Below are 11,951 nucleotides of genomic sequence, written 5' to 3'. Positions count from 1 at the left end.
GTTTATGCTCAAATAGCTGGAACACAGGTACAGTATAATCAAGCTGAAGGTAGGTTACAGATATGCTGTAACAGCAAGAGAAGTGCCAAGACAGGGGTCACGGGGGGTGAGGAGCAGGAGTCAGAATAACTGGGGAAGGCTTCACAGCAGGAGGAAGACCCTGGAAGACAAGAACTACTTGGACAGGGGACGAAAGCACCCCAGTGGCGGGCAGCAGCATGAACAAGGGCCCGGAGGCAGGAGTGAGGATGGCGTGTGGCAAGGCCACGACCACAGCAGGAGCAGAGCCCGGGCCCTGGAGACGCCCGGGATCTGAGGGTGCAGAGGGGCCCTGGAGACGCAGCAGGGGTGGCCCGAGTGGCCTGATGGGCTTCTCCACACGGTGCCTTTTCTGATGCTGAAGAAAGCTGGGGTACCACTTGAAGGCTTTCTCTCCGGTGTGAACTCTCTGATGCTGAATGGAGGTGATCTTCTGGGTGAACGCCTTCCCACATTTCTTACATTTATAGAGCTTCTCCCCAATGTGGAGCCTCTGGTGCTGGGTCAAGGCAGTGTTGGAACTCAGACCTTTGCCACACTCCGTACATTTATAGGGCTTGTCCCCTGTGTGGATCCACTGGTGCTGGGTCAAGGCGGCTTTGGAACTCAGACCTTTGCCACACTCCTTACATTCATAGGGTCCTTGACCAATGTGATTTTTCTCATGTATGATACAGTTCTGGCTGGACTTGAAAGCTTTGCCACACTCCTTGCACTTGAAGGGCTTTTCCCCATTGTGGGTCCTCTGATGCCGAAGGAACTTTGAGTTGTATCGGAAGATCTTGCCACATTCTTTACATTTGTAGAACTTCATGCCGCCTCGGAGTATCAGATTGGGATTCAGACTGAAAGTCTGCCACACTGCCTTGCGTTCAAAATCCAAGTGCTGAGACACGTTCGTGAGAAGCCCTCCCACGGGCCTGCCGTGGGCCTCTGTGCCCTCAGAGGCTTGCTGCTCTACCGCCGGCTCTTCTGTCTTGATGCCCCTCTCACCACCTGACCAAAGAAACCACAAGTTTCCTCATTACTGAACTGGAAGGGAAACGGGTTCCAGCAGTCCTGGTTTTCTCTTCTAGGATGCGATATTTCAAAAATATACCATGAGATGGTTATGAGCATCCAAAGGAGGATAAGAAAGAAAAAGAAAAGCAACAGCATAAACTGGACAAGTGATGACACTGCAGTCCAGGAAGTGCCTCTTATAAGGAAGGGCTGGGGAATGAACCAGGGAAGGTGAGGTGGGCAAATGAGAACTTGAAAGAGTAGGAAGGAAAGGAACCAAGAGGGGAAAAAAAGAGTGGGCGAGGTAAGACAGACCAGCACGAAATGCAAACAGGCTTCAAAAGAGAGGGAGACCCCCAAGGAGGGAAGAGACATCAGTGAGATGAAGGGGAGCAGCTGAGAAGCCCAGAAACACAAACAGAGAAATGATGGATCCCAATGCCCCACCTGGAAGCCAGGAAACCACTCCCAACTTTGAATTCTAAATAACAACACAACAATTCTACTTTTAAATATTTCATATAATATTCTGGGATAAAACATTATTTATTTCAGAAAGTCAGTGGGAATACAAGTTGATTGGAGAACTGTAGGCCACCATGGTTTTACTGCTAAAGAAACCACTTTTTACAATATCACAATATGTGTGAGAAGTGAGGCCTGGAAAGTTTCTTCCTAAAGCAAAGAAAAGTGAAGTCACTCAGTCTCATCCAACTCTTTATGACCCCATGGACTGTAGCCTGCCAGGCTCCTCCATCCATGGGACTTTCCAGGCAAGAATACTGGAGTGGGTTGCCATTTCCTTCTCCAGGGGATCTTCCCAACCAAGGGATTAAACCTAGGTTTCCCACATTACAGGCAGATTCTTTACCATCGGAGCCACCTGGGAATGAGCAAAGAAAACCCAAATAATTAAAACCTCCCAGGATTAACTCATCAGCAAAGATTCCAGGAAATTTTAGGGTGAGTGGGTGTGTGTGTTCAGTGTGGAAATGGGGCAGTATTCTTGCCCTTTCCTCTGTGGCCCCATTTAAACAAATTCATTGTAAACTACAACATTCTAGCATCAGGAACTTTAAAATACTAAAAACGATATAAACACTAAAAAGGCAAAAAAAATCATAGCTATGGTACAAATCAATCAGTCTGATGCACAGAATCACACTTTCCTTAAAGTATGGCTGAAACCCTACCACCCCACCATGAAAACCATCCTTACAGGTTAGGAACAGGAACTCAATACGGGTCAGCAAGTGACCCAGTCAGCTACAGGGAGCTTTGCTCTCCACTGCAGAAGAAACATTTCCAGTAAACCAGGAAGGCGAAACCAGAAGGTGCTAAGTCCCCTTACTCACCTGGACAGATGCCTCTCAAATCCTCTGCTTCCCAGGGATTGGGGTCCCATGGAGCTTCCCCTCTCTCCAGCTGGGAGATCAGATCGGGTCTGGGGAACGGAGACACTACTCCAGCAAGAAAGAGAGACAGACAAGTTGAAGGGAGACATCCAGAGCTGTTACTGAGATCCCTCTGCCCACCCCAAGGCAGGCAAGTTGAGCTGGGGGGGAGAAGGGGGCTTCCTGGGGGACCAATGAGCCACACAGGGGTTCTGAGGAAAGGGTCCAAACTACACTCCGTGGAAAGATCAGGGAGACAGTGATTCTCCCCAGGGAGAAAGTGCAAGCTCGCCCTGACTCAGAAGAAAGGACATCCCCTCAGGAAGGATGAATGTACTGAGATCCTGGGAGGCTCCTGCACACAGGAGAGGGCCCACATCCACGACACTGCAAGGACGGAGGAACTGAGGCCTCCTGGGGGCACCCCAAGAGTCCTTTCCTTCAGGGTCCAAAACCACGCTCTTCCATGGGAAGGAATAAAGTCCAACTTCAAAGCCAGAGGGAACCTGGGATTTCCCCACCCAGCATCTCCACAGAACCCTAAGGACTACTAGAACCTCCAAGACAATTGAGGAGGACGTCAACTATCAGAGCACCACTGAGAGACCTTACCCAGGGAAGCCACGTTTGCATAATTCTCCAGCATCACCTCCCTGTACAGGGCCCTCTGCGCAGAGTCCAGGCTGGCCCATTGGTTCTGGGTGAAGTACACAGCCACGTCCTCAAAGGTCACTGGCTCCTGAAACAACAGGTTCCTGCTCAAGCTCTGAGTGAGGGCCAGAGGGGGCCAGTGTGAGCTTCTGGGAAGAGGTGGACCTGCCAAGGTCTGTGACTTAGCCCCGTGGAAGGCCTGTTCTATGGACAAGAGCACTGGCTCCCACCTTCAAATGTGGAACGCCAAGGCTGTCCCACCTGCTCAGCCCTGCGGCTCCAAACTGTCATCCCAACCTCACAGCCTGGCATCCGGGGCTCTCCAGGCTGTGACTGTATCAACCGCTTATGTCCCTGTCTCCATGGAGCTGTCTCTCTAGAACCCACTGCCCTGAGGTACCCATAACCTGTCACCTTATTCTCTGTACCCCAACTACTCTCCCCGTCTCCTCTCAGCCAAAGCACATGTACGCCACCGCATGTATTCCCTGATCCAGTTTCTCCTTGGCCTTCCCTACCAGCTTCCACTACACATAGAGAAGCCACTCCTTAGAAAGAGCCCCAGTACAGCTACACGTTAAAAAAAAGAAAAATGAAATCAGAACATTCTCTAACATGATGTATAACAAAAAAATCAAAATAGATTAAAGATCTAAAGGAAAACATAGGCAGAACACTTTTTGACATAAATCACAGTAATATCTTTTTCAGTTCGTCTCCCAGAGTAATGAAAAGAAAAACAAAAATAAACAAACGGAATCTAATTACACTCAAAAGCCTTTGCACAGCAAAAGCCCAAAGTGAGAGAAAATATCTGTAAACAATATTACTGACAAGGGATTAATCTTCCAAATTTACAAACAGCTTATGCACTCAATAAAAAAAAAATTTAATCAAAAATGGGCAGAAGATCCAAACAGACATTTCTCCAAAAAAGACATACACATGGCCAAGAGGCATGTGAAAAGATGCTCAGCATCTTTAGAGAGACTATTAGAGAAATGCAAGTCAAAACTGCAATGAGGTATCACACGGTTCAGAATATCCATCACCTAAGTATCTACAAACAATAAATGCTGGACAGGGTATGGAGAAAAGTGAACCTCCCTACACTGTTGATGGGAACGTACACTGGTACAGCCTCTGTGCAGAAGAGTACAGAGGTTCCTTACAAAACAAAAACAAAGCTACCAAATGACTTAGCAATCCCACTGCTGGGCATATATCCAGAGAAAACCATAATTCAAAAAGATACATGTACCCCAGTGTTCACTGCATCACTGTTTACAACAGTCAGGACACGGAAGCAACCTAGATGTCCATCAATGGAGGAGTAGTACATATATACAGCGGAATATTGTTGCTGATGTTTAGTAATTCAGTCGTGTCTGACTCTCCTGTGACCCCAAGGGCTGTAGTCCACCACGCTCCTCTGTACATGGGGTTTACCAGGCAAGAATACTGGAGTGGTTGCCATTTTCTCCTCCAGGCAGTTCTCCTGCGTCTCCTCCATTGGCAGGCGGATTCTTTACCACTGAGCCACCTGGGAAGCCCGCAATGGAATATACTTGGCCATAAAAAAAGAATAAGATAATGCCATCTGCAGGAACACGGATGGACCTAGAGATGGTCATATTGAGTTAAGTCAGTCAGACGCAGAGAGAGAATCTCATGATATAGCCTATATGCAGAATCTTTAAAAAGAAAAACAAGATACGAAAGAACTAAACAGAAACAGACTCACAGACTTAGAGAAGGAATTTGTGGTTACCAGAGGGGAAGGTCAGTGGGGAGGGAAAGAGTGGGAGTTCCGGACTGACATGTATACATTACTATGTTTAAAAGAGATAACTGACAAAGGCCCACTGCACGGCACAGGGAACTCTGTATATTCTGTATATCTGTATATTCTGCAATAACCAATATAGGGAAAGAATTTGAAAAAGAATAGATACTTGAATACGTATAACTGAACTGCTGTGCTGTGTGCCTGAAACTAACACATTGCTAATCAACTATATTACAACAGGAAACAAACATTTCTTAAAAAACACTCCCAATATTTCACAAATTTCTTTTCATTCCTTCTTACCATATTAGAAAGCCAGCTCTCTTGAAGGAAACCTGCAGCCTGCCTATTCTGGCCTCTTCTCTGAACCGCACATCTTTAGAGAGGGCTGGCTGTGTGCTGTCCCTAGGCATGGGCACATCCCCTGCCCTGTGTCTTGCGCTTCATCCCACTCGTGGAAGTTCACTCCTCTCTGTCTTCCCGGGCCACCTCCATCATCCCAAGAGTGACGAGAACTCATATTCATAGACTAGACCCTAGGCACCAGGCTCTTGGGTGGGTACTTCTAAATCTTGTCTGTCATTTACTCTTTACAACACAATATGAAGTCAGAGTTATTTACCCCCATTTTTCAAAGGATGAAATTAAAGTTCAGAAAAATTCACTACTTTGCCCCAAATCACACAGCCAGGAAGTGACAGAGCTGGGACTTCAACCCAAACTTGTCAAACAGCAAACCTGGGCTCCTCCCACATAGCGAGCTGCCTCCGACACGGGGTTCATGAACTTCTCCAAACACAGAGCCAACCCCTGAACCTCCTCATAACCTGGTGTCGCCCCTGTCTGGAGAAGATCTTTTCACACCCACAACTTCCAAAATCAACAGTCAATCTATCTTTATCATGCTCCCTCCAGGCCACACGGGACCCCTCCCCCAGACTAGACTGAGGGATCATCTATTTCAGAACAGCACACATCATTCTAGAAGCCAGAGCCTCTGCATCTTCTGAGACACAAGAACAGTCTCTAACGGCGTCCACTGCCTACCCTCTTTGCTTCTATGGACAGGCTGCCCCATGCAGACCACAGAGACTGGACTCCCAACCTAGAAGGGGTTTCCAGTCTTCTGCACCTTCTCACGTTGATGACCCCACAGATGATTCCACCTCCTGGGAGTCTCACTAGCCTATGCAGTCAGCATTCTTTTCAGCCGATGAAAATGAAAACACCTACCCACTGGGGCTCAGCTAAGCCCCTGATTCTCTGAATGTCCCAAACTCTCCCGGCAGCCCCCAAAGCAGCCTGTGCTCTGGAGACAGCACAGGGGACAGGGAGAAGGGAACACTCTCACAACGGCTGCTGGAGGAAGCAGGGAAGAAACACATCCCCAGGATAAATGCTGGTAACTGCTCCTAGCTACTCTCCTCGCTCTAAACTCAGGTCCTTATGAGGGGGTCCTTTTCAAACCAGAACTAGGAAATTCAAAAGGAGAGAGTGAAAGAAAAAGAACATAAAAGAACTAATTTAGAAACTTCTCAAAGGAGAGCTGACCCTTAAACTGGGCAATGACAAAGTCCATAGGTACCCTGAAATAGTTGAGCCCAAAATCCAAACATCAGATAGAACCACGATGTCCTGTGAGTAATCACCGATTCAGCAACAAGGCATTAAGGGCTTCTGAGGACAGTGGCCACAGTCTGGTAGGAAAACCGAACTTCACTCTGCTTCCCGGAAGTCAAGTCTCACTTCCTCACATCTCCAGAGCTGCTCTCACAGTCTTCCCCACCCAGTACCATCTTCCTTGACATGCTGTTCTTCCCACCTGCTTTCAAATATTCCCAGGTATCATGAGTCCAAAAAAATGCCCATTATTAAAGGGGAACTTGGGCTTCCCTGGTGGTCTAATTTATAAGAATCTTCCTTGCAATGCAGCGGACACTGGTTCAATCCCTGGTCTGGGAAGATTCCACATGCCGTGGAGCAACTAAGCCATTGTGCCGCAACTACTGAAGCCTGCGTGCCTAGAGACCATGCTCCACGACAAGAGAGGCCACTGCAACACAGAAGCCCTCAAACCGCAAACAGAGAGTAATCACCGCTCACAACTAGAGAAAGCACCACAACAGCAGAGACCCGGTGCAACCAAAAATAAGTAAAACATGTTTTTTTAAATAAAGGGGAACTTACTATTTTAAGACAGTTAGGTTGTTGATATAATTTTCCTCTTCCTGTGGATGGTCCCTGTGTACCTCACTTTATTTTTCTCCACTGTATTTTTTCATCATCTGACAAATTACACTTTTATCGGGTATCTCCCTCTCACCAGAATGTAAGCCATGAGGCAAGGATTCTGCTTTCTTCATTATTGCTTTCCTAGTGCACAGTAGGTTTTCTTAGTAGCTTTCCCTAGTGCCTGGCAATAGGTAAAAGCTAGTAGTAGCTTTTCCTAGTGTCTGGCAGATCCAAGATGATTAATATGAATCTGGGGAAAAATTAATTTCAAAAATGGTTCGATCACAAATAGAATTTTTACGCATATGAAGAAGGTCAGAAAAGAACAGCAAATACCACTTTCACAGTGAAATGCCAGGGCACATCCATTAAAGCTGATGGCTGATAATTTACCATGCGCTGAGGTTCTACTTTCGGTAAAAGGCTGGACAAGCAGCATAAATACAGCTAACGAAGTAACATAAATATCTTTGCTTGCAGATGAAATGGCTATCTGCCTAAAAAATATCCAAGACCCAAGAAAATAAATGAAAAACATTTAAAACTGACAAGATAATTCATTAAGTTAGCTAGATATAGGATACATGAACCAAAATGATTAGCTTTATTAAATATCACTATGAACGATTAAAAGACAAAATGGGAGAAAATAAGATGCCATTCATATGAAAAGAGCTAAGAGTAGACCCAACAAAAACCTGCAAAACCAAGATGAAGAAAACAAAATGATTATTAAAAGAAATAAAACAGGAACTGAATAAATTAGAATATACAGTGTTTCTAAATGGGAAGAATCAAACTTGTAAAGAAGTCAATTATCCCCAATTTTGCCTATGATTCCAATAAAATCAACTTCTCCACCAAAAAAAATCAATGGGATGAATGCAGAGGCTGGGGCTCATTTAAAGTCATCTGAGAAAAGTAAGTGTGACAGACTACCTGAGAAGGTTTTGAAGGAAATACATTTTTGAAAGAAAAGATGGGAGGGAATTGAACCCTACCTGAATAGGACAATACTTCAAGCAAATGAGAATATAGGCCACAGACAGTGAGAAAACATTTAAAGAGACACACATAATAAAGGACTATTATCCCAAGTACACAAAGAACTCTAAAAACTCAACAGAAAAATGAAGAACCCGATTAAAAAATGGGCAAAAGACCCAAACAGAAATCTCACCAAAGAAGTTATACAGATGGCAAACAGGTATACGAAAAGATACTCTACAGCATATGTGTTCAGGGAAATGCAAATTAAAACAATGAGATACCACAACATACCTAGCAGAATGACCAAAATCCAAAACACTGACACCACCAAATACTGGTGAGGATGTGGAGCAACACGAACTCTCATTCACTGCTAGTGAAAATACAAACTGGTACAGTCACTTTGGAAGACAGTTTAACAGCTTCTTACAAAACTAGAATAAACACATTCTAACCATATGATCCAGCAATCATACTCCTTGGTATCTCCCCAATGAGCTAGACGTATGTCCACACAAAAACAAGCACAAGGATGTTTACAGTAGTTTTATTCATAATTGCCAAACCTTGGAAGCAACGAAATGGTCCTTCAGTAGGTGAATAAACTGTGGTACAGTCAATGGGATATTATACAGCGCTTTAAAAAGCTATCAAGCCATGAAAAGTCACACAAGAACCTGAAATGAATACTACTAAATGAATGAAACCAACATAAAAAGGTAGGATACCAACTACACAATTTTCTGGAAAAACCAAAAAGATCGACAGTTGCCAGGAAAGGAGGGCAGGACACAGGATTTTTAGAGCCCGTGAAAAGCCTCTGTATGATACAACAATAGTAAATACACATCATTATACATGTGTAACCCATAGAATGTACAACACCGAGAGTGAACCCTAGTGCAAGCTATGGACTCTGGGTGACTATGATGTGTCAATGGAGGTTCATCAATTTGAACTAATGTACCACTCTGACAATGGGCTATGCATGTATGGGGCCAGAAAGCATATGGGAACTCTGTGCTATTTGTTTAATTATGCTATGAACCTAAAACTTCTCTAAAAAAAAAAAAGAAGTCTACTAAGAAAAGAAAAGGGAGGGAGCTGAGAGAGCAATACTTAATCTCTTACCCAGATCGTAATATCCTCCAAAATGACTCATGTTCTTTTGCAACCAACTCACCACCATGGGCCAAAATCTTTTTAATATATAAATCCATCCCTTTCACATGCCCTGCTTAAAATCCTTTAGCATCTTCCTACTGAACTCAGAAGTGAAACCTGAGTCTTCATAGTGACCTCCGAGACACTAGCTGTGCCTAGTTTGTCCCACCTCACAATGAATTACTTCCTCTAACCTCTCTCTACCCTAGAATACACCCAGCTTTCTCTCCTACCTCAGGGCTGATGCATTTTCTACAGTCTGGAAAGCTCAGCTTTGGCTCTCTCTCCAGTAGTTCTCCATCCTATTTCTACCTCATCCTTGAGGTCTCAAGCTCACGTGACCACCTCCATGAGGGATTCCCTGATGATCACCTTCAAAAGGAGCTTCTTTGAAGCTTCTCAAATCTGAGAGGGTGCATGAGAATCACCCACAGAACTCGCTACAACAGATTCCCGACCTGACCTACCCTCCTCCCCAGTATAATTACTGATCTAGGATGGCACCTAGCAAATTGCAGTTTTAATAAGCACCCAAGTGATCCTGATGCTGCCCAGCTGTGGACCTCACTGTTAGGAAGCACTGTACTTGAGCAAAAGGTACTTATGATATCAACTTACTTGTTTTTGGTAAAAGTACCCTCATGAGAAAGGAGAACTCGTCTGCATTACTCAGCCCTAAGTGCCTAGTGTCTGAAAGCACATATGGAAGGAACAATGCAGGTCTCTCTGGGATACCCCTACTATTTGAGGAACAATCTCTTCAATTAAGAATTTGTCTCAAGCTGTTTCTCACCTAGCAACCTTATCTTTTTTGCTAATCCCATATTTCTAATTTATCCCCCACCCTCAACGTGTTTCCCTCTAGATAAGGTTGTTTTCTATATCTGTGCACACAACTTTTATTTGTACAACATGATCTGGATTTTCACATTCTGAGGGAATTTCTTGACCTGGGTCCCCCCTTTTCTACTTAAATCTATATGTCCAAACTCTTCAGGCTCCACACAAGACTCTAACCTCCCCCACCACGTATTTACAACCTTAGCCCCGGGGGATGGACTCAAGAGGGAAACCACAGCCTGGCCAAGTGAGGCCTTTTTGGTCCCTTCCTAATGACCTGATAGCTACTGTGACTTTTAAGACTGAAATGAAGGCAGGCTCACCTGAGGCCAAGTGGTTTGGAGCATGGCTGATGTCCCCTGGCTCTGTGCACTCTTCCCGGTTTGGAAAAGCAAGAACCTTAAAAGCTAAGAGAAGAACAGCCATGAGCGCAATGGTCCCTTTTCTACATCATCACCCACAAACGCTCAGTCTTCCATCTCATTGCCAGCATTGGCAGGAGTCTCTACCAGCCCTCCACTGGCTGATCGCCGCCACCTTCTCATGAATTGCTCTAGCTGGTATTCGGGACAATCCACCACCTGTCTCCTCTGCCCAAGTGCGCTACTGGGCCCATTCACACCGAGTGGACCGAGACACACATGACGAATTCGGCCCCTACAGTGCTGGGTCTGAACAAACTTAAAAACCTAAAAAACTGCTTATGGGGACCACGTCATTGACTCCCAAAAGTGCCTACAGAGAGGAAACAAGGCTGGCTGGATTTGGACTGAGTGAAATATTCATGGTCATATTAGCTATCAGGGCACGGGAGACCCCAAGAGGCTCTCCACCCAAGCAAGCAGGAGACCCCAAACATCAGAAACTTCAGTACCGGCCACAGGGGACTGTTGGGCCAACTTCTTTTAGACAAAAAAAGGATCCCGCCTCGGTGGGCAAGGAACTGGACCAGGGCTCTGGGACCGCAGCCACCTCTGCGGATTCTGTGAGGCCCAGACGCCGGGGCATCCGGTCAGAGGGAGGCGAGTTCAGGGGCAGCGTGCTGACGAGGCGCTAAGGAAAACGAGGAAGCCGGCGCCTAACGGGACTGACAAGAAGAGCTCGCCAGAATTTACCCTCTTTCCCTCATAACCCCTAAAGGGGGTTCTCTCAAAGATCATGCAGAAGCGAGAGCCGGTGTCCACCATCCCTCTAGGCTGCCCATCTCGGTGGTTCCGGCGGCGCGACCTCACGTAACCCGAAGGGGCTGGGCTTCGGACAGGCGCTTGCCCGTGACGTCATTGGTGGGCGCGGTAACACAGAACTAGAGGCTGGTCGCTCCGCCCCTGTGCTCCAGCCGCTGAGCCGATCAGAGTTTGGGTTTCGCGGCACCTCTTAATCTACTCAGATCGCGGCCTCTGGGCCCAGGTATGTGCTGTGTGCTAAGTCTCTTCAGTAGTGTCCGACTCTGCCACCCCCATGGCTCCTCTGTCCAAGGAATTTTCCAGGTAAGAACACTGGAGTGAGTAGCCATTTCCTCCTCCGGGAGATCGTCCAGACCCAAGGATCGAACTTTGGGTCTCCTGCATTTGCAGGCGAATTCACCACTGGTCTACATGAGAATCCGGTGCAAGCGGCTGAATGGTTGCAGTCCTGAGGATTTCCCAGGTGTACACTACTTGTGGTTGCCATTCCAGATAACAGGTACATTGCGCCAATGTGCCCACGCGGCCTGGGCCCTGTGCCTACACCGCTGTGGGAGAACTGGAAGTGGGAAGAGTAGTGCCCACCATTTCAGTGGCCAGATGTGTACGGGTTGAGAGCGTCAACCAGTTAGTTTCAGAAACCTGTCTGAACCGCTCAAAATAACG

General features: G+C 46.3%; 1 protein-coding gene and 1 long non-coding RNA gene across 6 annotated transcripts in view; one reads left to right on the top strand and one right to left on the bottom strand.

Moving 5' to 3' along the window:
- Positions 1–97: 97 nt before the first annotated feature.
- LOC133045645 (zinc finger protein 621-like) lies at positions 98–11,446 on the bottom strand. Of its 2 annotated transcripts, none has more exons than XM_061127845.1 (5): positions 11,217–11,446; positions 10,425–10,508; positions 3,048–3,174; positions 2,397–2,501; positions 98–1,035 (listed from the first exon to the last, which is right to left on the bottom strand). In XM_061127845.1, the coding sequence occupies exons 1-5, from the start codon at positions 11,286–11,288 to the stop codon at positions 98–100; spliced, it is 1,326 nt and encodes a 441-aa protein (XP_060983828.1). In that variant the 5' UTR covers positions 11,289–11,446. The 2 variants fall into 2 exon arrangements, with proteins under 2 accessions (XP_060983828.1, XP_060983829.1); XM_061127846.1 differs by having other exon boundaries at positions 10,976–11,320.
- The window catches only part of LOC133045649 (uncharacterized), a 27,811-nt gene continuing 27,257 nt past the window's right edge, over positions 11,398–11,951 (top strand). For all 4 annotated transcript variants that reach the window (XR_009690296.1, XR_009690298.1, XR_009690297.1 and 1 more), the window contains exons 1-2: positions 11,398–11,588; positions 11,676–11,784. This is a non-coding gene — a long non-coding RNA (uncharacterized LOC133045649). The remainder of the gene's footprint in view (positions 11,589–11,675; positions 11,785–11,951) is intronic.

This window comes from Dama dama, chromosome 24 (assembly GCF_033118175.1).
Source record: "Dama dama isolate Ldn47 chromosome 24, ASM3311817v1, whole genome shotgun sequence".
Lineage (NCBI taxonomy): Eukaryota > Metazoa > Chordata > Mammalia > Artiodactyla > Cervidae > Dama > Dama dama.
This window is presented reverse-complemented; position numbering and strand designations above follow the sequence as displayed.